The sequence below is a fragment of the Carassius auratus genome, chromosome 25, assembly GCF_003368295.1.
Source record: "Carassius auratus strain Wakin chromosome 25, ASM336829v1, whole genome shotgun sequence".
Classification (NCBI taxonomy): domain Eukaryota; kingdom Metazoa; phylum Chordata; class Actinopteri; order Cypriniformes; family Cyprinidae; genus Carassius; species Carassius auratus.
Window position 1 is genome coordinate 1988887 of NC_039267.1, and position 27579 is coordinate 2016465.

The following is a 27579-nucleotide window of genomic DNA, read 5'->3' on the forward strand; positions in this document are numbered from 1 at the left end:
TTGCGAAATAAAGGCGTGGGGGAGGGGCTCGCTTACGCACTCTGTGCGTCTGACGTCAGCACGCTAAGCCCCCAAGCCCAGACCGAGGCTGTAAACAATAAAACCCAACCCCGTCCATCATCCATGCGCTAAAGATGCATTTATCCGCGATGACGGCGGTGTTGTCGGTGCTGCTGTGCCTCCTGTGCTCCCTCAGGTCCGCTCAAGGTGAGTGTGAGTGTGTGTTTGGAGCGGTTCAGCTCTGATTCGGCGATGCTGTGCGATAGCAGCGCTGCTAATGCTAACGCGACCGTTATTCCGTTATTCCCGCAAATCCGCCGGTTCCAGTCGATGTTCGCTGCTGATTCGATCCTGAACGCTTTTCTGGGCTGAAATGTGCCAAAAGAGCGAGCCTGGGGTGCGAGGGTCCTGGGCTGACAGAGGAGCTAACACACATCCAGCTCCAGATGATGATGAGGGAGGAGACTCAAGGGTTCTCCATCATTCCCATAAACACATCACACTGCTGCTGATGATTAATATACAGTATATAATGCCATCTCTCAGTAATGACTGCTGCTGATGATTAATATACAGTATATAACACTGTCTCTCTGTAATGACTGATGGTTAATATACAGTATATAACACCTCTCTCAGTAATGACTGATTATTAATATACAGTATATAACGCTGTCTCAGTAATGACTGATGGTTAATATACAGTATATAACACTGTCTCTCAGTAATGACTGATGGTTAATATACAGTATATAACACTGTCTCTCAGTAATGACTGATGGTTAATATACAGTATATAACACCTCTCTCAGTAATGACTGATGATTAATATACAGTAAATATACAGTAAATTTATAAAAATGTGAGGGGTGTACTCCCTTCTGTGAGAGACTGTATATGTGTATCACAAATGAGTGCTTTATCAGTCATACACACATATACTGATCAGTATCTGAGAGCAGCAGCATTCTGGAGTCCGAGTCAAAGCCACAGCACTGACCATGTCAGATAATTTATAGAAATTAGTATTGTGTTAGCAGTGCAAAAGGTTGTGGGTTCGATTCCCAGGGAACACATGTTAGATAAAAAATATTAGCCTGAATGCACTGTTAGTCACTTTGGATATATATATATATAGGATATATATATGGATATATATATATAGGTGTCATTGAATCCATGTACTATTATACATTTCATCAGTATTTATTTTTAGAAATTTCAATTTTAAAGTTTTAGTAATTGCAATTTTTGTCTTTTTAGAATTTAGTTTTAATTTTATATTTTTGCATATTGAAGTTTAAGTACATTTTGGTGTATTTTTGTCTTTTTTATATTTCTATAAATATATACGACTATATATATATATATATATATATATATATATATATATATATATATATATATATAGATTTTTTATTTTATTTAGTTTTTATTATTTTTTAAATTCAGTTTTAGTCTTAGCTACTTGTATTTTATTCCTTAAACATAATGAAAATTTGATCATCTGGCAACTATCTAGTTTCTATTTCTATTTATTTTATAGGAACAAAATGGCTTTTATTATTCCATGTAACATCTCTGTAGCTGATATCTGAGATATCTGACGCGGTGCATGTGAACTGAGCTTGTTTATTCTCATGAGTCATGTGATCACCGCGGGCCAATCACAGACGTGCTCACTGTCACATGTGTTCTGGCAGGTTACTCTGGGAACCCTCTGAACAAGTACATCCGTCACTACGAGGGTCTGTCGTACGACACAGATCTGCTGCACAGTCAGCACACGAGAGCCAAGAGAGCGCTGTCTCTACAGGAGCGAGAGCTACAGCTGGACTTCCACGCTCACGGCAGGTGAGAGATCCGCTCCGGATCAGATCCAGACAATGGGTTGAGATCACACAATACAACCTTGGTCTGGATCTGGATTAAATCCTCGGCATGTGTTGTTCAAAACGATTTAGAAAGATTTTGATCCAAAACAAATTTGATTATTCTGATCCCAGCAGAAGGGTGGATTTCAGCAACGTTCAGGATATATAACATGTTATATATTCCCATATCTGATGTCTACTTTGACTCACAACATAAAAAATGAAAATTAAAAAAAAATATATACATATATATATATATATATATATATATATATATATATATATATATATATATATATATATATATATATATATTAGGTTAAACCTGTGACATTAAAAACTAGAAATCGTAGAAAAAGTAGGGTATTACAGTTTTTTTTCAACTGCTTACACACAAAATTATTACTTGTCACACAATTTCTCAAACCTGACACTCAGACACCAGGACCACACACTAAATCTGCAAAACCATACACAAATGTTTGGCCTTTTACTCAGTTTTCAATTTCGTTAAACACTTTGAGCAAAACACAACACACAATTTTCTATGCAACACACAAAAATCTGACAGGAAGTTTCTTGATTTCCTTTTATAAACACAACCAATCAAAATGCCACACTAATTCATCAGCGCCTCACACTAACTCCTCACATGCGCAGACACTTGTTGCTTTACTTAACAACAACCAATCATAACTTTACTAGTGGCCTATAAATAGACCAAAGGTCAAGTAATAGCTTTTGGACAATGGATGCAATCAATGCAGACAGAGTAAGAGGAGTTGGAGGGAGAGTCAGAGGACGAGTTCGACTAAGAGGAGCAAGAGGAGGAAGAGGACGAGTCAGAAATGGAGGAGGACAAGGAACAAGAAGAGTGGTCTCGAATGGGATTAGGGCTACAGTAGTCGATCACGTGATAAACCATGGTTTAACAATGAGAGAGGCTGGACTGAGAGTCTGTGGCGGGTATAGTTCGAACCTTTAGAAATGAGAACCGGTATGTAACAATCTAATGTAATGTACACATGTTCTAATGTACACATAATGGCTTTTTTACCATAACAAACAATAGGCCTATACTATAATAAATATATTTTACTGTAGTTCCCTTGCATTCATTTACTACAGTGCATTGCATTGGTCAGAGTTTGGTAAGGTATCAAGAGAGAATATAGCATGTGACGTGGATGACGTATGTTGGCCGGACCCAGCCAGGAGGAGAGATGGAGCTAGATACACACAACCATCTCCACACGCAAACACACACATCATGTTCGGTTTTACTCTACAGGCTACAACACTACATATCTTTTGATGTATTTCTTTCTTTTCAAACTGTGTACACTAATACTACATTTACAACCACAAAGAGCAAAAAAATAAAGTTTGGTTTCAATTTTGCTTTTGTTTTTACTTTATATATTCAACAGCTCTCTCCCAATTACATTCAATCATGTACATGTGAGCTTTTAAAAGAGGAGCTTTAGGTTTTGAATAACAGTGTGTATATGACATAATCAAAAATATAACATTATGGTAAAGGTGTTTACAGAGTAAGACAAATGTTTGCTTTTGAAATATATTTGTGATATTTTGACTGTGGTGTTTCATTTTGAAAGAGATGTGAGGCATTTTGCATCTTGTGTGTGCAATTCTTCAATTTGTGTGTTAAGTTTTGAAAAAAAGAGGAAAACTTTGGAAAATGTGTGTAAGCAGTTGAAAAAAACTGTAACTTAGAAGGTTTAGATTACATTGATGTGTGCATTATGGCATAAAAAAGTGGTTGCAAAATTATACATTTCCTCAAGTTTTACTAAAATAAATGAAATAATTGATAAAACATGAAACGGTTCTTAATCGGTATACAGTCAGATATTTTTTTTCAAAGTTGTTCTCTGTCAAAATAAAGGACAGCTAACGAATGACGGAGTATGTTAATGTCAAAAATGCCTGTTGTTTTATTAAATGATTTTTATATAAATTAAAGGTGCCATAGAATGCAAAAATCACTTTTATAAGGTCAAGTCAAGTCACCTTTATATAGTGCTTTAAACAAAATACATTGCGTCAAAGCAACTGAACAACATTCATTTGGAAAACAGTGTCTCAATAATGCAAAATGATAGTTAAAGGCAGTTCATCATTGAATTCAGTGATGTCATCTCTGTTCATAACATGTTTGAACACAGTTGTGTGGCCGCAGTGTGTGAGAACAAACAGCCTTTAATGGTAAAAATCCACTCACCTATAGTTTTATAACACTAATAAGTCTCTCCATATAAGCTCCATATAAGCTCTCCATATACTCTGACATCAGAGTCGGTGAAAGTCGGGCCATTAGTGATGCTCTGAGGCGTGTTAGCATACACACAGCCCTGAGTGAGGAGCAGCGGTCCGTCATTACTGTTCTCTCGCTGTAGCTGCTGGAGATACATGTCAGTGCCAAAGAGACATTAAATGTGTGGTGTGTTGGGATGCACCAGCGAACATAGGAGTCTCCATAGACCGCTCTGGACACGGTGGGTAACTTTCATTTATGAAGGAAATGTCCCGGGGAAAAAAAGGAAAAGATCTATACTTTGTGCTAACATTTTACACCGGACAGCCTCACAAACGAGGGTCAGTTCAGCTACAGTCGTGCAATGATTGTTCCTGAAAGAGGGTTTGTGTGCAAACCTCCAGACAAAGTAAGCATCACGCATCGTATTTTGTTTTCCAAAAGATCTTCTTGTCTCTGTGTGAGACTAATGTTGCTATTGCACGTGTGTGTGTGTGTCTGTGTCTGTCTGTGAGTGCGCGTGTGTCTGTGTGTGAGTGTGTGTGTGTGTGTGTGTTTGTGTGTGTTTCAGTGTGTGTGTGTGTGTCTGTGAGTGCGCGTGTGTGTGTGTTTGTGTGTGTTTTAGTGTGTGTGTGTCTGTGAGTGCGTGTGTGTGTGTGTGTGTGAGTGTGCGCGTGCGTGTGTGTGAGTTTGTGTGGTTTTGTGTGTGTTTCAGTGTGTGTGTGTGTGTTTCAGTGTGTGTGTGTGTTTCAGTGTGTGTGTGTGTGTGTCTGTGAGTTTGTGTGTGTTTCAGTGTGTGTATGTCTGTGAGTGCGCGTGTGTGTTTCAGTGTGTGTGTGTGTGTCTGTGAGTTTGTGTGTGTTTCAGTGTGTGTGTGTGTGTCTGTGAGTTTGTGTGTGTTTCAGTGTGTGTATGTCTGTGAGTGCGCGTGTGTGTGTGTGTCTGTGAGTGCGCGTGTGTGTGTGTGTTTGTGTGTGAGTGTGTGTGTGTGTGTGTCTGTGAGTGCGCGTGTGTGTGTGTGTCTGTGTGTGTGTGTGTGTCTGTGATTGCGCGTGTGTGTCTGTGTGTGAGTGTGTGTGTCTGTGAGTGCGCGTGTGTGTGTGTTTGTGTGTGTTTCAGTGTGTGTGTGTCTGTGAGTGCGCGTGTGTGTGTGTTTGTGTGTGTTTTAGTGTGTGTGTGTCTGTGAGTGCGTGTGTGTGTGTGTGTGTGTCTGTGAGTGCGCGCGTGCGTGTGTGTGAGTTTGTGTGGTTTTGTGTGTGTTTCAGTGTGTGTGTGTGTTTCAGTGTGTGTGTGTGTGTGTCTGTGAGTTTGTGTGTGTTTCAGTGTGTGTATGTCTGTGAGTGCGCGTGTGTGTTTCAGTGTGTGTGTGTGTGTCTGTGAGTTTGTGTGTGTTTCAGTGTGTGTGTGTGTTTCAGTGTGTGTGTGTGTGTCTGTGAGTTTGTGTGTGTTTCAGTGTGTGTATGTCTGTGAGTGCGCGTGTGTTTGTCTGTGAGTGCGCGTGTGTGTGTGTGTTTGTGTGTGTTTCAGTGTGTGTGTGTGTTCATCTCTTCTTGCTGCTTGTCTCCGTCTCTCAGACATTTCAGCCTGCGAATGAAGCGAGACACCAGGCTGTTTTCAGACGACTTTAAGCTGGAGATGTCTGGACAGGAGCTGGACTACGACACATCGCACATCTACACCGGAGAAATATACGGTGACATACTCCAGATCATCACGGATTATTACTGAACACATTTGTACAAGATGTAGTTGTGTTCATGCATCTTTTCTGCAGAGATATTTAACAAGTGATGTGTTTAACATTTACATCATATTGACGAGTTCATCTGTGCTGCACTTGGAACATAATTTTCTTTAACTAGAGGCTAAATAAAGAACAAGTTACTTGAATCATGTTGTAGTTACATTAAGTTTACTAGTTAAAATTGTTTTTTTCTCAGTTTCCACAGAAATATTGAGCAGCACAACTGTGTTTCAACATTGATAATAATCAGAAATGTTTCTTGAGCAGTAAATCATCATATTATTCTGATTTCTGAAGATCATGTGACACTGAAGACTGGAGGAAGGATGTTTTGATCACAGATATTTTGGATTGTAATAATCTGTGATGTTGTTGGCTCTTCTGGTCTGATCGGCTCGTCTCTCCTCAGGTGAACACGGCTCTCTGACGCACGGCTCGGTCGTGGATGGGAAGTTCGAGGGCTTCATTCAGACCCATCGAGGGATGTATTACGTGGAGCCGGTCGAGAGATACCTGCAGGACAAGAACGTCCCGTTCCACTCCGTCATCTACCACGAGGACGACATCCGTGAGTGAGAAACACTGAACGCTTCATACAGGAGAAACGGCTTCATCAGGGCGCGACGTTTGTCTCGTAATCATTCACCAGACTGAGACGTGTTGATCCAGCGACAGACGTGACACATGTACAGCGCTCTCAGATCAGTGTGTGGTGATTTCAGCTGCGATCGTGTTGTGTGTTTAACCAGCCTTCAGCGCTTCAGGAAAACAACAATGTAAAAGCCTCGAGTTAGGGCTGTGTGATATGGGGAAAATATCTAATCGCAATTATTTTGACAGATATTTCGATTGCGATTTGATTTGCGATTTTAAATTGGCAAAGTAAAGCTTCAGCTCGATATTGTCAATAATGTGCAGAACAGTATGAGTATCATTACCCTGCTGAAAAAAAAACAACAGAAATTCTCTCCATGAAACCATTACAAATTAATCGCACAGCCCTACCTCGAGTTGTGGTTTTTAACCAAGTGTCATTCTAAACTACGAGTGTTACTGAGAGAGACGCTACTAACTCAAGACCACTGTCACGTGTAGGGCTGGGTATTGTTCAAAATCTTTCGATCTGGTGCCAAATTTGATACCTCAGTTTCGATACTGGTTCCTAACGATACTTTTTACGATACCATATGTTTTCAAATCCATTTCAACATCAGCACAAATACATTAAACACAAAACTTTTATAACTTTTATAAACACCTTAATTAAAACAAAATCTGGTAACACTTCACACTCAGAATAACATTATTAATATAACTGGTTGTGCTTTTTGGATAGGGGTGCGCCATTCAGCGGCGGACTGGGACCAAAAAGTTGCCCATTTCAGACAATGCGCGTACAGAGAATGAATTCATCTTTCGCGTATCGTAACTTCTGAATGAACACACACAAACACAACTAACTCATTTTTATATAAAAATGATTGTCTCTGCAAGTATTCTCGTAAACACAGTCGGTTATGTTTTAAGTGAACATATACAGTGGCCTGCTGCTCAGAGAAATTCGCTGTACCGGATAAATCTGTCTCTCTCTCTCTGTTTTTTAGACGACGTGAAAGGGGGCGTGTTTCAAGATACACAATGGAGTAGACCAAACTAAACAGGGAGGGAGGGCAAAACACTCATCCAAACAAATGCATCATTAAGATCGGCTTTGGTTGCAATACTCTTATTGCATATGTTGCACCTTGCTGACTCAGCATCGACTTAAATAAAGTGTAGCCGGAAACGTTTTGAGAAAAAACAACTACAGTTGTGTTGTGTGACTGCGAGTATTTTCAGAAATCCTCCCCGTCCCGTCACGTCACGTGGTGGTGGACAGCTAATCACAGCGAATTTGGGTCCTTACATGCACGTATGCTAGAAGCTCACCAGACACAGCCGCTTGGCAAAAAAAAATAAAACACTGGCCGCTTGGCTTTTGGAACCAAAATTTGGCACCGAAAGATAAATAATTTTTCGATACTCGAAGTTTTTCATTCGATACCATAAAGGCATTGAAGTTCGGTACCCAGCCCTAGTCACGTGTGTCTGATTTCAGAGAGCTTGATTCTGATTGGTTGGTCGTATATCTGGCTGTTTACTGTTTAACTACCCGCTAACCCTAAACTAGAGCCATATCAGATTTATTTATTTCCCAAATTCTGTTTTTTCCATTTGAAATAAATCACATGGACTCTTCAGTGTGTGTGTAATACAGTACACCATGCATCTGCTATGAGCTGGTTCTGACGGTGTTTCCTTGTCTCCTGATCAGATTATCCTCACAGATATGGACCAGCAGGCGGCTGCGCAGACTCGTCTGTGTTCGAGCGCATGAAGAGATATCAGGCGTCTGCGCTGGAGGAACCGCTCAAGGTCAGACATCGCTTCAGTGTTGGTTCAGAGGAAACTCTGCTGATTCTCAGGTGATGAGACGTCTCTGTCTCCCTCAGGAGACCATCACAGATGACCACGTCTTACTGAGGAAGAGGAGGATGACACAGGTGGAGAAGAACACCTGCCAGCTTTTCATCCAAACCGATCACCTCTTCTTCAAGTACTACAAGACCAGAGAGGCCGTGATCGCTCAGGTGCGTCCTGAACTGTCCTGAGACGGCTGCGAGTGATGATGGTGATGGTGATGATGATGATGGTGGTGATGATGTTGATGGTGGTGATGATGATGATGGTGGTGATGATGGTGATGGTGTTGATGATGGTGATGGTGGTGATGATGGTGTTGGTGGTGATGATGATGATGGTGATGATGATGAGGATGATGGTGGTGATGATGGTGTTGGTGATGGTGATGATGAAGGTGATGATGGTGGTGATGATGATGATGATGATGTTGGTGATGGTGATGATGATGGTGGTGATGGTGATGATGATGATGGTGGTGATGTTGATGATGATGGTGATGATGATGGTGGTGGTGATGATGATGATGAAGGTGATGATGGTGGTGATGATGATGATGATGTTGGTGGTGGTGATGATGATGGTGGTGATGGTGATGATGGTGGTGATGATGATGGTGGTGATGATGATGATGGTGTTGGTGGTGGTGATGATGATGGTGGTGATGGTGATGATGGTGGTGATGATGATGGTGGTGATGATGATGATGGTGTTGGTGATGGTGATGATGAAGGTGATGATGGTGGTGATGATGATGATGATGTTGGTGGTGGTGATGATGATGGTGGTGATGGTGATGATGATGATGGTGGTGATGATGATGGTGATGATGATGGTGTTGGTGATGGTGATGATGATGATGATGATGTTGGTGGTGGTGATGGTGATGATGATGATGGTGGTGATGTTGATGATGATGGTGGTGATGATGTTGATGGTGATGATGATGATGGTGTTGGTGATGGTGATGATGAAGGTGATGATGGTGGTGATGATGATGATGATGTTGGTGGTGGTGATGATGATGGTGGTGATGGTGATGATGATGATGGTGGTGATGATGATGGTGATGATGATGGTGTTGGTGATGGTGATGATGATGATGATGATGTTGGTGGTGGTGATGGTGATGATGATGATGGTGGTGATGTTGATGATGATGGTGGTGATGATGTTGATGGTGATGATGGTGGTGATGATGTTGATGGTGGTGGTGATGATGATGGTGGTGGTGATGATGATGGTGGTGGTGATGATGATGATGGTGGTGATGATGGTGATGGTGGTGATGATGGTGATGGTGTTGATGATGGTGATGGTGGTGATGATGATGGTGGTGATGATGGTGTTGGTGGTGATGATGGTGGTGATGAGGATGATGGTGGTGATGATGGTGTTGGTGATGGTGATGATGAAGGTGATGATGGTGGTGATGATGATGTTGGTGGTGATGTTGATGATGATGGTGATGATGATGGTGGTGGTGATGATGATGATGATGATGAAGGTGATGATGGTGGTGATGATGATGATGGTGATGGTGGTGATGATGATGTTGATGATGAAGATGATGATGGTGGTGATGATGGTGTTGGTGGTGATTATGATGATGATGGTGATGATGATGATGGTGATGTTGATGATGAAGATGATGATGGTGGTGATGGTGGTGGTGATGGTGATGATGATGGTGGTGATGATGGTGATGGTGGTGATGATGATGATGATGGTGATGTTGGTGGCGATGGTGATGATGATGATGAAGGTGATGATGATGATGTTGATGATGTTGGTGGTGGTGATGATGATGATGAAGGTGATGATGGTGGTGATGGTGATGATGATGATGATGATGGTGATGTTGATGATGAAGATGATGATGGTGGTGATGATGGTGTTGGTGGTGATGATGATGATGATGGTGATGATGAAGATGATGATGGTGGTGATGATGGTGTTGGTGGTGATTATGATGATGATGGTGATGATGATGATGGTGATGTTGATGATGAAGATGATGATGGTGGTGATGGTGGTGGTGATGGTGATGATGATGATGGTGGTGATGATGATGGTGGTGATGGTGGTGATGGTGATGATGATGATGATGATGATGGTGATGTGCTGTGTCCCGCAGATCTCCAGTCACGTCAAGGCCATCGATGCCATCTACCAGGGCACAGACTTCATGGGCATCCGCAACATCAGCTTCATGGTCAAGAGGATACGGGTGATGCACATTTAATGAGCTCAGAACACTTCCAGAAGTTACATCATCACTGACATACTGTTAATTATCACTGGCAAAATTATTACGCAAGTCCAAATTGCAAAAAGTTTGTATTTCCAGGGTTCGTACAAGGTGCTTAAAGTGCTTGAAGTACTTGAATTTGACTTTTTGAAATTTAAGTCCTGGAAAACCCTTGAAAACTAATTGAAAAGTAATTGAAAAGTGCTTGAATTATTTAAAGGCAATATTTACGAATTTACAAAGCAATTTTGAAGTGTATATTTTTTTTCTATAAAACAAAGTTAATGCTCAAAATTAATGCCTCAGCCCATCCCCCTCCTTCTACCCGCCTTATTCGTTAACTCGCTCGTTCTGACATCACTTACCTGGAGCATATTTACGAAATGGTAAAGAGTAAGACGAAGAAATGCCGGGGAACATGACATGACTTTCATGTTCTCATACTTAGAGTTGCCACAGTCATTGAATACTTTAATGTGCTGTACCTTATTTGTACCATCTTGTTTAATTTTTATTCATCTATTTTCCTTTTTTAGAATTTAAAGTATATGTTTGATAAGTGAGACCTCTGATTGTAGTCCTTGAAAATCCCCAAAATAGTGCTTGAAAAGTCCTGGAAAGTCCTGGAATTTCATTATACAGTATCTGTACGAACCCTGTATTTCATAATTATGATCTCATTTATTTAACTTTTTGTCATCATTTCAGGTTTAATGTCAACATTAAAGGATAAAAAAACAATACATTATAATACAAAGTGTTCATTTCAAAATGACAAATTTTCACGGCATTATTATATTTGAAAGCATGACATTTTTTCTAATGTGGTGGAAATCATCCTGATGAAAATGATAATGTTGCAATAGCTACTAGCTGAACTAATTTCTTTTCAGTAAATGTATAGTATATTTTCAATAACACAAATGTTGTTTAGTTGTTAGTAGCCCAGCTTTAGTTCAGCAGCTGTTCCTGACAGCGTTGTGTGGTTCAACTCGTCTCAGATAAACACCACGAATGATGAGCGCGATCGCTCCAACCCCTTCCGCTTCGCTAACATCGGCGTGGAGAAGTTCCTGGAGCTGAACTCGGAGCAGAATCATGATGATTACTGTCTGGCGTATGTCTTCACTGACCGGGACTTTGACGACGGTGTGCTGGGTCTGGCCTGGGTCGGGGCTCCAGCCGGTAAACACTGCTGCATGGTACAGACGTTCCCTCAGACGAGTGTTTCTCCTTCAGTTCTCTGATGCTGTGTGTGTGTGTGTGTGTGTTTGTGTGTCAGGGAGCTCTGGGGGAATCTGTGAGAAGAACAAGCTGTATTCTGACGGGAAGAAGAAGTCTCTGAACACTGGGATCATCACAGTGCAGAACTACGCCTCACATGTGCCTCCCAAAGTCTCACACATCACCTTCGCTCACGAGGTTGGACACAACTTCGGTTCCCCGGTGAGTGAGCAGAGCTGAAGTCACTCTGACACCACGAGATCTCACTGAGAACAACACACAGAAGAATTCATTTACAATTTACTCCTGATTTAGGTTTCTGCAAAGTTCTAAAGTCATTAAATGCTGCATAATTGCATTTACCGTATTTTCCGGACTATAAGTCACACTTTTATTTCATAGTTTGGCTGGTCGTGCGACTTATAGTCAGGTGTGACTTATTTATCAAAATTAATTTGACATGAACCGAGAGAAATGAACCAAGAGTTCACATTACCATCTCCAGCCGCTAGAGGGCGCTCTGTGCTGCTCAGTTCTCCTGTAGTCTACACTGAACACATAGAGCGCCCTCTCGCGGCTGGAGACGGTTATGTGAACTCTTGGTTCTTGGTTCTAAACAAATGTGACTTATAGTCCAGTGCGACTTGTATATGTTTTTTTCCTCATGACGTATTTTTGGACTGATGCGACTTATACTCAGGTGTGACTTATAGTCCGAAAAATACGGTACAAGCATAAAAAGGAACTCTTTTTGTCTTGTTTCTCAGTACAAATATCTAAACATCTTAAATCAAGAGACATTTACTGGAGATGCAAACTGAACATACAGTATTGTTCAAAATAATAGCAGTACAATGTGACTAACCAGAATAATCAAGGTTTTTCGTATATTTTTTTATTGCTACGTGGCAAACAAGTTACCAGTAGGTTCAGTAGATTCTCAGAAAACAAATGAGACCCAGCATTCATGATATGCACGCTCTTAAGGCTGTGCAATTGGGCAATTAGTTGAATTAGTTGAAAGGGGTGTGTTCAAAAAAATAGCAGTGTGGCATTCAATCACTGAGGTCATCAATTTTGTGAAGAAACAGGTGTGAATCAGGTGGCCCCTATTTAAGGATGAAGCCAACACTTGTTGAACATGCATTTGAAAGCTGAGGAAAATGGGTCGTTCAAGACATTGTTCAGAAGAACAGCGTACTTTGATTAAAAAGTTGATTAGAGAGGGGAAAACCTATAAAGAGGTGCAAAAAATGATAGGCTGTTCAGCTAAAATGATCTCCAATGCCTTAAAATGGAGAGCAAAACCAGAGAGACGTGGAAGAAAACGGAAGACAACCATCAAAATGGATAGAAGAATAACCAGAATGGCAAAGGCTCAGCCAATGATCACCTCCAGGATGATCAAAGACAGTCTGGAGTTACCTGTAAGTACTGTGACAGTTAGAAGACGTCTGTGTGAAGCTAATCTATTTTCAAGAATCCCCCGCAAAGTCCCTCTGTTAAAAAAAAGGCATGTGCAGAAGAGGTTACAATTTGCCAAAGAACACATCAACTGGCCTAAAGAGAAATGGAGGAACATTTTGTGGACTGATGAGAGTAAAATTGTTCTTTTTGGGTCCAAGGGCCACAGGCAGTTTGTGAGACGACCCCCAAACTCTGAATTCAAGCCACAGTACACAGTGAAGACAGTGAAGCATGGAGGTGCAAGCATCATGATATGGGCATGTTTCTCCTACTATGGTGTTGGGCCTATTTATCGCATACCAGGGATCATGGATCAGTTTGCATATGTTAAAATACTTGAAGAGGTCATGTTGCCCTACGCTGAAGAGGACATGCCCTTGAAATGGTTGTTTCAACAAGACAATGACCCAAAACACACTAGTAAACGGGCAAAGTCTTGGTTCCAAACCAACAAAATTAATGTTATGGAGTGGCCAGCCCAATCTCCAGACCTTAATCCAATTGAGAACTTGTGGGGTGATATCAAAAATGCTGTTTCTGAAGCAAAACCAAGAAATGTGAATGAATTGTGGAATGTTGTTAAAGAATCATGGAGTGGAATAACAGCTGAGAGGTGCCACAAGTTGGTTGACTCCATGCCACACAGATGTCAAGCAGTTTTAAAAAACTGTGGTCATACAACTAAATATTAGTTTAGTGATTCACAGGATTGCTAAATCCCAGAAGAAAAAAAATGTTTGTACAAAATAGTTTTGAGTTTGTACAGTCAAAGGTAGACACTGCTATTTTTTTGAACACACCCCTTTCAACTAATTGCCCAATTGCACAGCCTTAAGAGCGTGCATATCATGAATGCTGGGTCTTGTTTGTTTTCTGAGAATCTACTGAACCTACTGGTAACTTGTTTGCCACGTAGCAATAAAAAATATACTAAAAACCTTGATTATTCTGGTTAGTCACATTGTACTGCTATTATTTTGAACAAAACTGTATAAAGTCTTGTTTTTGACAAATGAACCTGTTCCTGCTTAAAACAAGAACAAATATCTGTCAAACTTGTTTCCCTTCAAATTAAGTAGATATTTCTTACTCTGTTTGTCATAAAACAAAACATGTGTGATTTAGTTTCTCCAGTAAATGTATATTGATGTAAGTATCTTTGAGGAAGAGCAGCAGCTGTTCAGGAGCAGTAAATGTCCATATTCTAGTGTTTATGAGCAGAGATATTCCTGCTGTTATTGTGGGATGATTAAAAACATAATGGAGATCCACAGAACACAACAGTTTAAAAATAATGTTTTCAATTCAGTTAACAGCTTATGAAGTGATGTGACATACAGCCAAGTATAGTGACCCATACTCAGAATTCATGCTCTGCATCTAACCATCCAAAGTGCACACACACACACACACCGTGAACGCACACACACATACCCAAAGAGTCAACACACACAAACACACACCGTGAACGCACACACATAGACACCGTGAACACACACAGAGCATCATCTATGTGTCAAAGAGTCTTGCTCAAGGACACCTCAGTCGTGGTATTACCAGCCCGAGACTCGAACCTACAACCCTAGGGTTAGGATTCAAACTCTAACCACTGGGCCACGACTTCCCCACAAATATATATACATTTTTTTAAGGTCTTAGATTTACCTTCATAAAACCAGCAGATTACATGTACATTTAAATACATTAAGGATTATAATTCATCTCAGTTTGTAAAGAGTGGCGGGACTTAATGATGATGATGGTGATAACGATTATTGTGATGATGTTAATGAAGATGGTGAAGATGTTAATGAAGATGATGATGATGATGTTGATGATGACGGTCCGCAGCATGACTCCGGGTCAGAGTGCACTCCGGGCGAGTCTAAGAGCCAGGATAAGAAGGAGCGAGGGAACTACATCATGTACGCTCGAGCCACTTCTGGAGACAAGCTGAACAACAACAAGTTCTCCGTCTGCAGCGTCAAGAACATCAGCCAGGTGCTGGAGAAGAAGCGCGGCACCTGTTTCGTGGGTGAGTCTCAGAGCGGCAGGAGAGTGAGTGCTGCTCCTCAGCTGGAGCGCTGATGTGTGTGTGTGTGTGTCACAGAGTCCGGACAGCCCATCTGTGGGAACGGTCTGGTGGAGCCGGGCGAGGAGTGTGACTGTGGCTACAGTGATCAGTGTAAAGATGACTGCTGCTACGATGCTAATCAGCCAGACAACAGGAAGTGCAAACTCAAGCCCAACAAAGTCTGCAGGTACAGCACTCAGTGCTCGGAGTGTTTCTCCAGCATCATTTCTGTCGGATCCATATTCAGGGAAGAGGTCTTTACGGGTCCTAAAACTTCTAGGTTCGAGTCCAAAACTTCTAAGCAGACACGGTTGGGGTGCAGCATTACTAAAGCTGTGATGTCTGTCATTAATGATTATCAAACAACAAAACACAGAAAATCATGCACTTCTCTTGACTGAATAACTTTTAAAAACTTTAATCTGGTTTTAATTTTATAGTTTTTTGTAGCTGAATTCTACTGTAAGACCAAAATAGTTTCCAAAATGAAATTCAGGTCCTGAGTTTAACTCATAATATTGGTTAAATGACAGTATTCAGTGATGTGATGAAATGTTCTCTGCGTGGAGTAAAGTCTGGTGCAGTCACAGCTCGCACTTATTAAAACAAATAGAAAACATTAGTAGCAGGAATAGTCATTCATTTGATTAAACATGCTGTGATAAAGTAGATCAGATTTTTATTCTAATTGAAAAGTAGCAGAACTTTAGGTCTTGAAGATCGTATGAGAACTCGTGAGGTTCACTGTAAGCATGTGTATGATTCCTGGACGTGTGTGTGTGCGCGTGTGTGGTGTGTGTGTGTGTGTGTGTGTGGTGTGTGTGTGTGTGTGTGTGTGCGCAGTCCCAGTCAGGGCCCCTGCTGCAGGGCCGAGTGCTCCTACAAGGGCCGGAACGAGAAGTGTCGTGAGGAGTCGGAGTGTGCTCATCAGGGCATGTGTAACGGTGCCTCGGCGCAGTGCCCCACCTCAGAGCCCAAAGCTAACTTCACCGCCTGCCACGGGGACACACAGGTCTGCCTGAACGGGGTGAGTGAGCCACTTCTTACCACCTTTATAGTGACCTACATGATCACGGCTATCAGTATTGTCAAGGTACCATTAAACGTGCTGGAAATGTTCAAAAACTACTGACTAGGGATGTCAACGATTAATCGATGATCGATTAATTGTCGATAAGAGATGTAATCGATTAAGGCTATGGATGGTCGGTTAACCGATTCAATGTTGGGCTGCGTGTGGCTCATGCGCACTCAACACGTGCGAGCGGCTGTGAGTGACGGTGACGATATATAAAAGCATCATCATTCATTCACAATGTACAAATTAAGCTTTTAATGTGATTTAAACTTTAAAGTACATTAAAATAGAAACAACATAAAAGTTCTTCAACATTAAATGCAATAGAAATGTAGTTACTAATCATTTCATCAGATAACTGTTTTATATCGTGCGCTTTGCAGGGCTGCGGGACACAGTGACAGGACAGGTAGTCTATTCATTCCTACAACTTGTTAATTCATTCCTACGAATTATTAATGTGGCAATTGTCCATGTTTCATTAATTTTGTTCCCTAAATAACCCATGATTTAAGTGAAATAAGGGAACAAATTAATAAATCGAACGAATTCTTAATTCATGAAATCTTTAATTTCCCTTCCCATGTTTACCACAGTAAGAGATGCGAAAACAGTTATTAAAAGCGAAAGATAATAAAATAAACCTGGGACATTAGAGGGTTAGACTATGAAGATTTAGGAAAAGAAACGATGCCTAAATATACTGAATTTGTGGAAATTCGTGACCAACCGGCAAACCAGAACAAAGCCGCGTAAATGCAGACTATGGGGTCCAAAAGCATGGTCACGATCTAACATTTTCCAGTTAACCTATTATTCCTCTAATAAACAAAGCTTTTATACCACACTTGTCATAATCAGATCTTATCATTTCTAAATAAATAATTGCTGGATTCAAAACAGCGATTAATAGGCGCTGTGACCGACACATTCCTGGAGCATTCACTGCTGTCACTAAACGATGACGCCGAGCATCGTTTACAAGTTTCTGCATGGACCTGACTAGGGCACAGGTTCTAAGCCCTGGGACAAAATGGGATGCTTTAAGGAAAATTTATAGCCTACTAAGTAATAGGCCCAACATAAAAATAATAATTTGTTTTCATGTTTTTTTTTTTTTTTTTTTTCTTTTTTAAATAGGCTATGCCAAATATATCCGACTTAAATAGGTTAATTAAGATTAACGGATTTAAAACAGAAGTGTGGGCGCTCCATAAGTTCACAAAAAAAAAAAAAAAAGGATGACAACGCATTCTGTTTGTTTGCTTTATTTTACAAGAGCACAAATCTTCTGTTTTTATTGTGAGTGTACACAAATGAAAGTAAACACTTTTGCGGAAAATATAGCTATATATTTTTTAATGTCTCAGCTGTTTCGATCGCGCCGGGGCCTGCTGCACACGTATATTCTAGCGATTCAAAGTTACATCGCAGTCTGTTCATTATCAAAATAAAATGTCAACTAAACATTAAAAGGTTACACTGGTCAGTTTAAATAGACCGTAGTATACCGGTCCACTCTGCTGTTATAGGATAATAAGAGGATAATATTTTCCGTCTATATGCGAATGCGTGTTAAGTACAAGCCTAGTTTACATTATAAATAATAGTTTAACATTCAAATACATTGCGAATATGTAAACATTTCGATTTGTGCCGAATGAGACATGAGCAATAACCTCCAAATAAATCTAGCCAAAGCCGCGCTCGCTCATCCTCGTGTGCACGCATGCACTGTCACGATCTAATGCGCTGTATGCCGGATTTTTAAAAATCTGACATTTTCTAGGACAGAATCCAGCAGGATCAAATTAATGTGAGCAGCTGTGTTTTGGTGCAGCAGCGCCGATGTAGTTCACTTAATGTGCAGCGCAGTCACACGCGCTCCACATTTCGGATAATTTTATACAATAATGTCAGTTGAAAACATTGCAATTGTGCTTTAAAATACAACAACGAGCACCACAAAACCATTTCAAGAGGCGCGTTCAGCGTTCTCCGTGCGGGATTGGAAACTGTCAACAAAGTAAAATGACCTCAAAAGTATGGCGCGCTCTCTTCATTTTATCAAATGATCATAATCGCATCTATTCATTTTATAATCCTGCTACTAGCATTTTATTCAGACTAAAACCTCTTTAATTCAAGTGAGAAAGCGTTTTGTGTGTGGCTTTTGCACATCCTGTCATACCGCTGACTGCGTGCCTGCAATAGACGCATTTTGCAGTATTATGGTTAACGATTAATCGATTAATTGATCGTTAATTTAAACGACGATCGATCATGGAAATAATCGAAATTTGACATCCCTACTACTGACACACAAATCCTTTCACCAGGTTTTATATTTAAAATCAACAAATAAAATGACTTTCTTTTTGCATAAAATAAAACAGTAACATTACCATTTTATGAAACCTTTATTTGAACATTTTGTTATTAGATAAACTGTTGTCAGTCATGTTGTCATTTAAGATCCAGATATCATTGGTAAAGGTCACATTTCAGCCTTTAATTAAAGAAAAAGTGAAGTCAAAATGATAACTGATTAATAAATGATGAATGAATAGAATGCCACAGGCCTGTACTCATTGTGATGGGTTTAATTGGTTTTGTCCCATCATGCATCACAGTATGGTGAGGGTGTATCACCAGCAAACTCATGATACTTTAAGAATCGTGATACAGAATTTGTTTGTTCCTATCTTATTACTGACTGTTTACTTGTCTTTAACACTTTAATATTTGAAATTTATATTAATCTAGTTGTTTTTGCTATGGTATTTTTTTTAATCACAGGCAAAATTCCTCTTGCAGTGTTTTGTAGGCTGCTGATGTTTGCTCATGTTATTCAGCTGCAACAGAATGCTGTAAAAATGTTTGACATCTAGACTTAATTTTTTTTTATATTGGATTTTTTATCTTACTGGAATCGAAACTAGGAATCGATAAGAATCGGAATCAATAAAATTCGAACGATACCCAACTCTAGTAAGAAATGTTACGAACATAGATAAAATAACTGCTGATAGTCAATCATATTTACAGTACAAACCTTTTCAGTGAAGGTTTCTTTTTCAGTGAATTTGTCATTTTTCCTTCGTTGTCAGTTATAATCATCAAAACTAAGAGATACACATTTGAAATATATCAATCTGTGTGTAATGAATGAATATAATATACAAGTTTCACTTTTTGATTGGAATTAGTTGAATAAATTAGTTTTAATATTAGTTGAATTTCATTGACTATCTGGGGGTTTTGGCGTCATTAATGTGTGCAAAACTCTTGAAATTGGCACACACGATGGAATCTGTGGCCATTAGGATTTGGCCATTTTGCCAAAACATTTAGTATGATCTCTCTTATTTTTTGAAAATTATTCACATTTTCACAAATTCTGCAAGGGGTGTCCAAACTTCCAAGCCCCACCGTAACAATGAACAATACATTTTCACAGAAATTATTAAAAAAAATTTATGTTAGTACACAGTGCATTAACTAATATTCACAGATAAAATGTAAAAAAAAAAATAATGTTTACATTTTGAATATTGACATTAAAACATGCTATACAATTATTGTTTGTTTATTACTATAATTACTGTTAATAACTGAAACCTTGTTGTAAAGTGTTACTAAAGTTTTATGTATTGTTCTATTGTATATGTGTTTCACAGTCTTGATGGTTGGGATAAACCCTTTAATTGGCTTATCCCTTAAAACCAGACTGCCGTAGGGTTACTGTAAATGCACTGATGCTGCCGGGGTGGCGTTTGCACTGATGGCTTGGGCCCGCTGCTTGCAGCTATATTGTGATCTTATATCGTAATTTACTCATTCTAATATATTTTACAATCAACTTTTCATTGATGGTAGGTTATCATTGCACACATTTACACACACTCTGCATTTAAAAGATAAAAATGAACTACTGCGCTGTCTTCACTGTAGCTCAAGCACATTCAGCAACACAGAAGCTTCTCAGCACTGCCCCACAATTGTATAAATAAAATGGCTTAACCGCTAAAGAGCTACACTATCTTTCTCAACAAGGGGCTGATAACATCATTGTTTCTAAAGCAGTTAAACTCAGAGAAACAGAGAAAACCTGGCGAAACGCTAGTAGATACATACACAGCCTTTCTCTCATAAATGAACAGTCGATGAATTACACTTTTCTGAGAATAGAATATTGAAGTGGAGATCGCTGAACTGCAAGCCATTGTTTTCAGAAAGCAAGCGTGCATACATGAGAGATAATTCTATGTTTCGCAAGTGTGAGTCTATGTCTGGGATTATATCGCTTTATATCAGACAACCCTGGTTGATTTCCTCTGTGGCCAGATTTTTTATAGCCTATATAATACTCTCTATTCATTATTCTTTAGAAACTTTGCACTTTTCTACTCCGTTTTAAAGGTGCTCTTGTGTTCAAATTTATTGCGGTCCACTGCTGTGCATGTCGTCCCCTGCGGGGAAGTCGTGGCCTAATGGTTAGAGGGTTGGACTCCCAATCAAAGGGTTGTGAGTTCTAGTCTCGGGCCGGACGGAATTGTGGGTGGGGGGAGTGCATGTACAGTTCTCTCTCCACCTTCAATACCACGACTTAGGTGCCCTTGAGCAAGGCATTGAACCCACAACTGCTCCCCGGGCGCCGCAGCATAAATGGCTGCCCACTGCTCCGGGTGTGTGCTCACAGTGTGTGTGTGTTCACTGCTCTGTGTGTGTGCATTTCGGATGGGTTAAATGCAGAGCACAAATTCTGAGTATGGGTCACCATACTTGGCTGAATGTCACTTCACTTTCATGTCAAGTCACCTTTATTTATATAGCACTTTTAACAATAAAGATTGTGACAAAGCAACTAAACAGCATTGAATATGAAAATAGTGTGTCAGTAAAGCAAAAAAAAAAGTTCATCATTGAATTCATTTCATGGCATGTGCCGTGGTAACAATACTGAGACAGCTGTATATAAATACCTGCATCAGCATATCTCTGTGACGTTACACTGTGTATCGATGTACCGAACACAGTCTCTCTGTGTTTCAGGGCTGCTCCGGCTCCATCTGTGAGAAATACGGTCTGGAGGTCTGCACCTGCGCCAGTGTGGACGGCAAAGACGAGACCGAGCTCTGCCACGTGTGCTGCATGGAGAGAAGTCCGTACAGAGCGTCAGACTGTCATATAGATCACCTATATAGAATATTATATATATACTGTATATATATACATATATATGTGTGTGTGTACATTGAACGAAAACCTTTTTAAAACACTGCTAATAATCCTACATTACATATTACTGTAATTTCTTACATGTCTCTCTTCTCACAGTAGATTAATTTCCATTGAGTCAAGATTCTGAATGATTTTAACAAGACACAATTTCAGAATCAATTAATGATTAATAATAATATAGGATTATTAGAACCAGAAATTGGAGAGCACTGATTTTTAATAGTTCATATTTGTTTTGGAGATTATGCATACAGAAATGTTTGGAGAATGATACTGTAACTTGCATTCATTTATTATTTCTTTTTTCAGTGCAATTACTAAAAGAAACACAAGATGGTGTCAGTTGCATTTGTATGAAACAGAATTGTGTTTTATCAGTGAATATATGATTATTAAATGCTGTGATTGACCAATCAGAACCACACATAATAGAGAGCTGTGTAATAAACACCACTCAGTTAAATAACCGTGCTTAGATTAGAGATACAGCACACTTCTTTAGTTTAGATCAGAAAATGTTCTCAATGCAAACCTGTGTCCGCAGTGAACCCCAGCACCTGCAGCAGCACAGGCTCCGAGCGTCTCGCCCGCTTCTTCAATAAGAGGGTCACCACTCTCCAGGCCGGCTCGCCCTGCAACGACTTCAAGGGCTACTGCGACGTCTTCATGAAGTGCCGTCTGGTGGACGCTGATGGTCCTCTGGCGCGCCTGAAGAAGGCCATCTTCAACCCGGAGCTATACGAGAACATCGCAGAGTGGATTGTGGTGCGTGTCCCATCATCTCCGATCGTCTGTGGGCGTCTGAGAGGGTTTATTCTGTGCTTGTATCCCAGCGTGTTTACTCTGTGTTTGTGTCCAAGCGTGTTTATTCTGTGTTTAATTCTTGGAGCGTGTGTTTATTCTGTGTCTTTGTCTCAGGCTCACTGGTGGGCAGTTCTTCTGATGGGAATCGCTCTCATCATGCTGATGGCCGGATTCATTAAGATCTGCAGTGTTCACACACCCAGCAGTAACCCCAAACTGCCTCCTCCTAAACCTCTGCCAGGTAACCGGTCTCCTCACTGTCCAGCACTGAGACGTTTGAAACCGTCAGTGGGGTTTTTTCTGTATGGAACATGATTTTCTAGGATGTTTTGTCTGTGTTTTGAGAAATAAGTATTTGAGGTGAAGGTGTTTGTGTGATGCTGAAGAGTGTTTCTCTCTCTGTCTGTCTGGTGAAGGTACTCTGAAGAGACGACGAGCTCAGCAGCAGCAGCACCAGAACCAGCACCAGAACCAGAACCAGCACCAGAACCAGCACCAGCACCAGCACCAGCACGCTCACCAGAACCAGCGGGCCGCTCCACGCCAGGCTCAGCGTCAGCGCCAGCCCCAGTCCCGGGAGAACTACCAGATGGGCCAGATGAGACGCTGATGCCTCCAGTCCATGACGCTTCCTCAGACTGCCCTCCTCTCCGTCCGAGCATCAGTTCTGTTTTACCCTCCAGGGCCAAGGTTTACCGGGGTATCTGTACATAGTGTCTCCTGTCGTCCTTCATGAACTCCTCTCAAGACGCCTGGTTTGATATCAAACATCTTTTTAAGGATTTGTGCCGAGCTTCAGCACATAAAAGGACTTTTATTTTGTAAGAGCAGAAACGTTACACCTTCCCTTTTCCGCAGATGCGCGGCTGTATAGAGAAACGATATTAGCTGTATTATATGCGAGAACAGATTATCTCTTTTACTGTCAGTAAGAGATCTACACTTGCTTTTTTGTTGAAAATACTCAGGACTCAAACTCACTAATGAAGGAGGCGGTTCAGCGTCAGTCCGCCGTTTACATGCTTCATTCTGTGTGCGTTCGTGTTTGTTTGTATATAGCTACACACTTCTGTGGCAAGCCATTTCAACATTTAATCCTGAAAACTTCTTCTAACCCATTCTTAAGGTACTAGCCTCTTTATAAAAGTACTAATTCTCATAAGATACTAAGATGTGTTCATTAGCTGCTAGTGCTTATTATTTGAGAAGGGTCTGGCTGCAGACTTGCACTCTCAGACTTCTGCTTCGGCTAGCGACGTCACTTGCAGTCTTTTTTATATTAATTTTTTTTCTATTTATTTATAACTTTTTGTTTGAATCTTTCAAAATGTTACAACAGTAGCCAGGTGGTGAAGACAAGAAAAAAGAAACTAAATTACAATGTCACTTGCATTCGCTACTTGCACTCTCCGCTACCTGTGACGTCACTTGCAATCGACACAAATCATGCATGTTGCCAATGGAGACAAGACGCTGTGGCCTACTACTATAATGTACAGGGTCCTGCAAGAAAAAGACAAGACCGGCAAATCCGTGGCCACAGAACAGCAGAATATGAACGCAATGCACAAAGTCTTTCGTTAAGCGTTTTCCTCCTGTAGAAAAAACAATCTCTTAATATGGCATAATGTATTAGGATACGTTAAGTTCAATTAAACGACCAAATTCGATATATAGTTATTATTTAATGTACTACAAGGCAAGCAGATGGCTATGAACACAATGCAAACGTTTAATGTGGCCTAATAACAGACTAAGATGATAAAGACGATTCAGCAGGCATAGCCTATATGTCTTGTTGTTGACTCAACGTATATACAGACCAGCAAATATGAACGTGCATTATGAAATGCATTAAGTGATTTTAAAAGGATCGGCTCCGTACAGGCAAGCAGACGAGTACAGAACGCAGTGTGTTAAATTGTACATAACGTTTTCCTCCTATAGAAAATCATTATAAATAAAACACATAATCTGGCAGTGATATAAACGAGTTGTAGACAGTTTATTCTATATGGAAAAATTCTTAACGCGAAACTTTGCGCGTTGTGTTTAATCTTGTCTCCATTGGCAACAAGCACGATTTGTGTCGATTGCAAGTGTTGCAGGTAGCAGAGAGTGCAAGTAGCGATTGCAAGTGACATTGTAATTTAGTTTCTTTTTTTCTTGTCTTCGCCACCTGGCTACTGTTATAAAATGTTGGGAAATTCAAACAAAAAGTTAAAAAAAAAAAAAAAAAATGCTAGCGGAAGTGCAAGTGTCTGAGAGTGCAAGTCTGACAGTGCAAGTCTGCAGCCAGACCCTCTTGTATTATTTAGGTACTAGTAACTTTTCAAAGGGGTCATATGATGCTGCTAAAAAGAACATTATTGTGTGTATTTGGTGTGAAAAGAATCTGGTATGAAATGTTTGTGGTTTAAGAAATGCGTATCTTCTGAAATGCTGTCTTTCTGAAATGCATTGATTTTTTTACAAAGCTTGTCATCCTGAAGAGCGAGGTGTGCTCTGATTGGCCAGCTGTTCAGTGCGTTGTGATTGGCTGATTGCCTCAAGCGTGTGATGGAAGTGTTACGCCCCTCACTGCTGTGTGCCCAGGAGCACAGAGACAAAACATGAAAACCCATTGCAAACGAGCCGTTTGTTGCATCTAGTGGGGACATAATTACTGATTATAATGACTTATACTGTGTTTTTACGCATTGCATCAGGTCGTGTAAACCCAAAACCTTTTGTGATGGGAGAAACGACAAACAACAAGCTCTACTCTACCCCAGCGGCTCTCAGCCCCAGTCCTCACGCCCGAGCTAGGCATATTCTGCATGTCTCTCTGTGAACACACCTGATTCATTTCATCAGCTCGTTAGAAGTGAGCTCCGTTCATCAACTGTGTTCTCATTGACATGCTCCCTACACAGTGTTCATTGCTCCCTACTCCCTGAGCAGGGGAATCTGTTGAAGTTTACCTCACTTCCGAACATTCATTCATGGATTTGCACTGCACAACGTCTTCACACATGGACAAGTGTGGCATCACATACCTCTAAATAAAGACAAATAAACTTCACGTCTCACATAGTTCAGTGCACTTTAAATAGAACATATACGTTCACTTTGAACTGGAATCAAGGGGGAATATCCTGTGACGTCCACTTCACAGGGCACTTAGATCAGATGTCAGAAGCGATGAGAAACATCCTAATCTGCAGAGCATGGGGCGCAAGGACTGGAATCAAGAACCACTGCTCTAAACTTGATCATCAGTGTCAAATCCTTTACTTCTTTAAAGGAACTTACAGGCTGAGAGTCAGAACATTGTAGTCTTCTCTCTCAGGATCAGGAAACAGTCCTCATAAAATGTGCTGCACACATCTGAATATTAGGGTTGGACTGTTCTAGAACAGTGTTGTAAACACAACTGAACCACTGATTTCTAGCTGTGTCCTCTTCTGAAAGACCAAACAATGTAGCTTCGCTTTCTCAAAGAAAAACACTGATTCTCCACGACGTGACGGCGGCAGACAGAATCAGAGTTACACCACCTTCAATAGCGTGAACATTTGGGCAAATCTTCCCACAATGTGACGTAGACATGGGGCGTGTTTAAGTGAGGCAGTTTAGGAGGCGTGGATTAGTCTCTTTGGGTTAGAGACTTTAGTCTTTGCTACTTTAGGGATCTTATCTATTCACGAACACTTCAAAGAGAAAGGAAAACTTAAAATTGCATCATATGACTCCTTTAAGGATAATAGTAGATATTTCAGTGGTGATTAGTAACTATTATGTTGTTTCTAGGAACAAATTTCAGATTGCCAGTTCTGTGGGGATCTATCATTCAGATATTAGCTTCAGCTCTGATTAGTATGCATTCGTAATGTGACTAATGTTTTTAAACGGGTACGATTCGTCACTACGCAAAAATCTAATGACGCCGCTGTCCACGAGTAGTGTTCAAAACAAGCAACAGAAAAACATGAAGAGTTCAACCAATCAGAACATTTTTTTTTGTTTTGCCATTAAATAATTTCTGTATTTTATTTCTCTCTTAGTAGCCTATAGTTTATAGTTCTGACAGAAAGTAAAGAAAGTAAAGGCGGACAGAGACGCGGTGTTTAATGTGTTTGAGATCTGCTGTTTCCCTTAACGCATAACTTGCGTTGCACAGGTATATTCCCCATCTGTAAATGTAAAAAAAAACATGACAATATTTGTATTTGCTGTCAGAAGTGCATGAGTTTTTGCTTCAGCAGTTCTCCGCTAATCTCCAGAGACTTCTTCAGAACGAGCGCTGAAATAGGAGCACAACAACTCTGACTAAACATTTTGCTGAAATATTCGTAGATGGACAATTAATGTGTATTTGTGTGATAGCTCTAACTGTAAAATGTAATGGCTTAATCAAAATAGCCTTTTTACTAAATTAGTCTGTGCTTTTTATTATTTTCATTTTTAGTTTAGTAACTTTAACTTCTGCTTTAAAAATATGTCTGTTTTGTTTTTAGATTGCATTGTTGCACTGTAATGTGATTTTAACATATTTGCCTACATTACATTCACTTTGTTTAATCCAAATACAACACACAGAGATATAGGCTGCCATATAGCGCAAATCAGCCAAAAACAAAACAGAGATATTGATTTTTGCTCGTATCATCCAGCCCTATGCAGAAGTGTCCTGGAGTTTTAATTAAAAGTGTACCAGAGGGTTTTTTTCTTAAATAGCATAAAAAAATAAAATAAATAAATAGCAAAGAATAACTAAACAATTATGGTAAGCAGAAAAATAAATAAACCCTAAAACAGCCCCCCCCCCCCCCCCAGGTCTGTAATTGTTACTAGTTACTGTTCTTACCTTAATAGAAGACCAGTAAAATGAACAAGGTACCTTTAGTCCGAATGCTCACTGTAGAGCATGATTAAATATCTTACTAGTACAATAAAAAATCTTGCCAGTGGCATTTGTAATATGTATTAGTAACTAGGTACTACTATCTATTAAAGAGACTCTAATAGGTAAAGATGTGCACTAGTAGCTAATGAAAGAGTGCTAGCAGTGTGTGTGTAGATACTAGCATGTTGTAGGG

The 27579-nt window shown here is 40.1% G+C and overlaps 1 protein-coding gene across 1 annotated transcript; it reads left to right on the top strand.

Moving 5' to 3' along the window:
• Positions 1-38: 38 nt before the first annotated feature.
• On the top strand, positions 39-23657 carry LOC113042957 (disintegrin and metalloproteinase domain-containing protein 10-like). Its single transcript, XM_026201997.1, has 16 exons — positions 39-207; positions 1704-1854; positions 5727-5845; positions 6306-6464; positions 8211-8311; positions 8389-8526; positions 10494-10586; positions 11609-11792; positions 11890-12053; positions 15150-15333; positions 15409-15559; positions 16216-16399; positions 21506-21614; positions 22239-22459; positions 22613-22739; positions 22915-23657. The coding sequence occupies exons 1-16, from the start codon at positions 135-137 to the stop codon at positions 23106-23108; spliced, it is 2352 nt and encodes a 783-aa protein (XP_026057782.1). The 5' UTR covers positions 39-134; the 3' UTR covers positions 23109-23657.
• The last annotated feature ends 3922 nt before the right edge of the window (positions 23658-27579 follow it).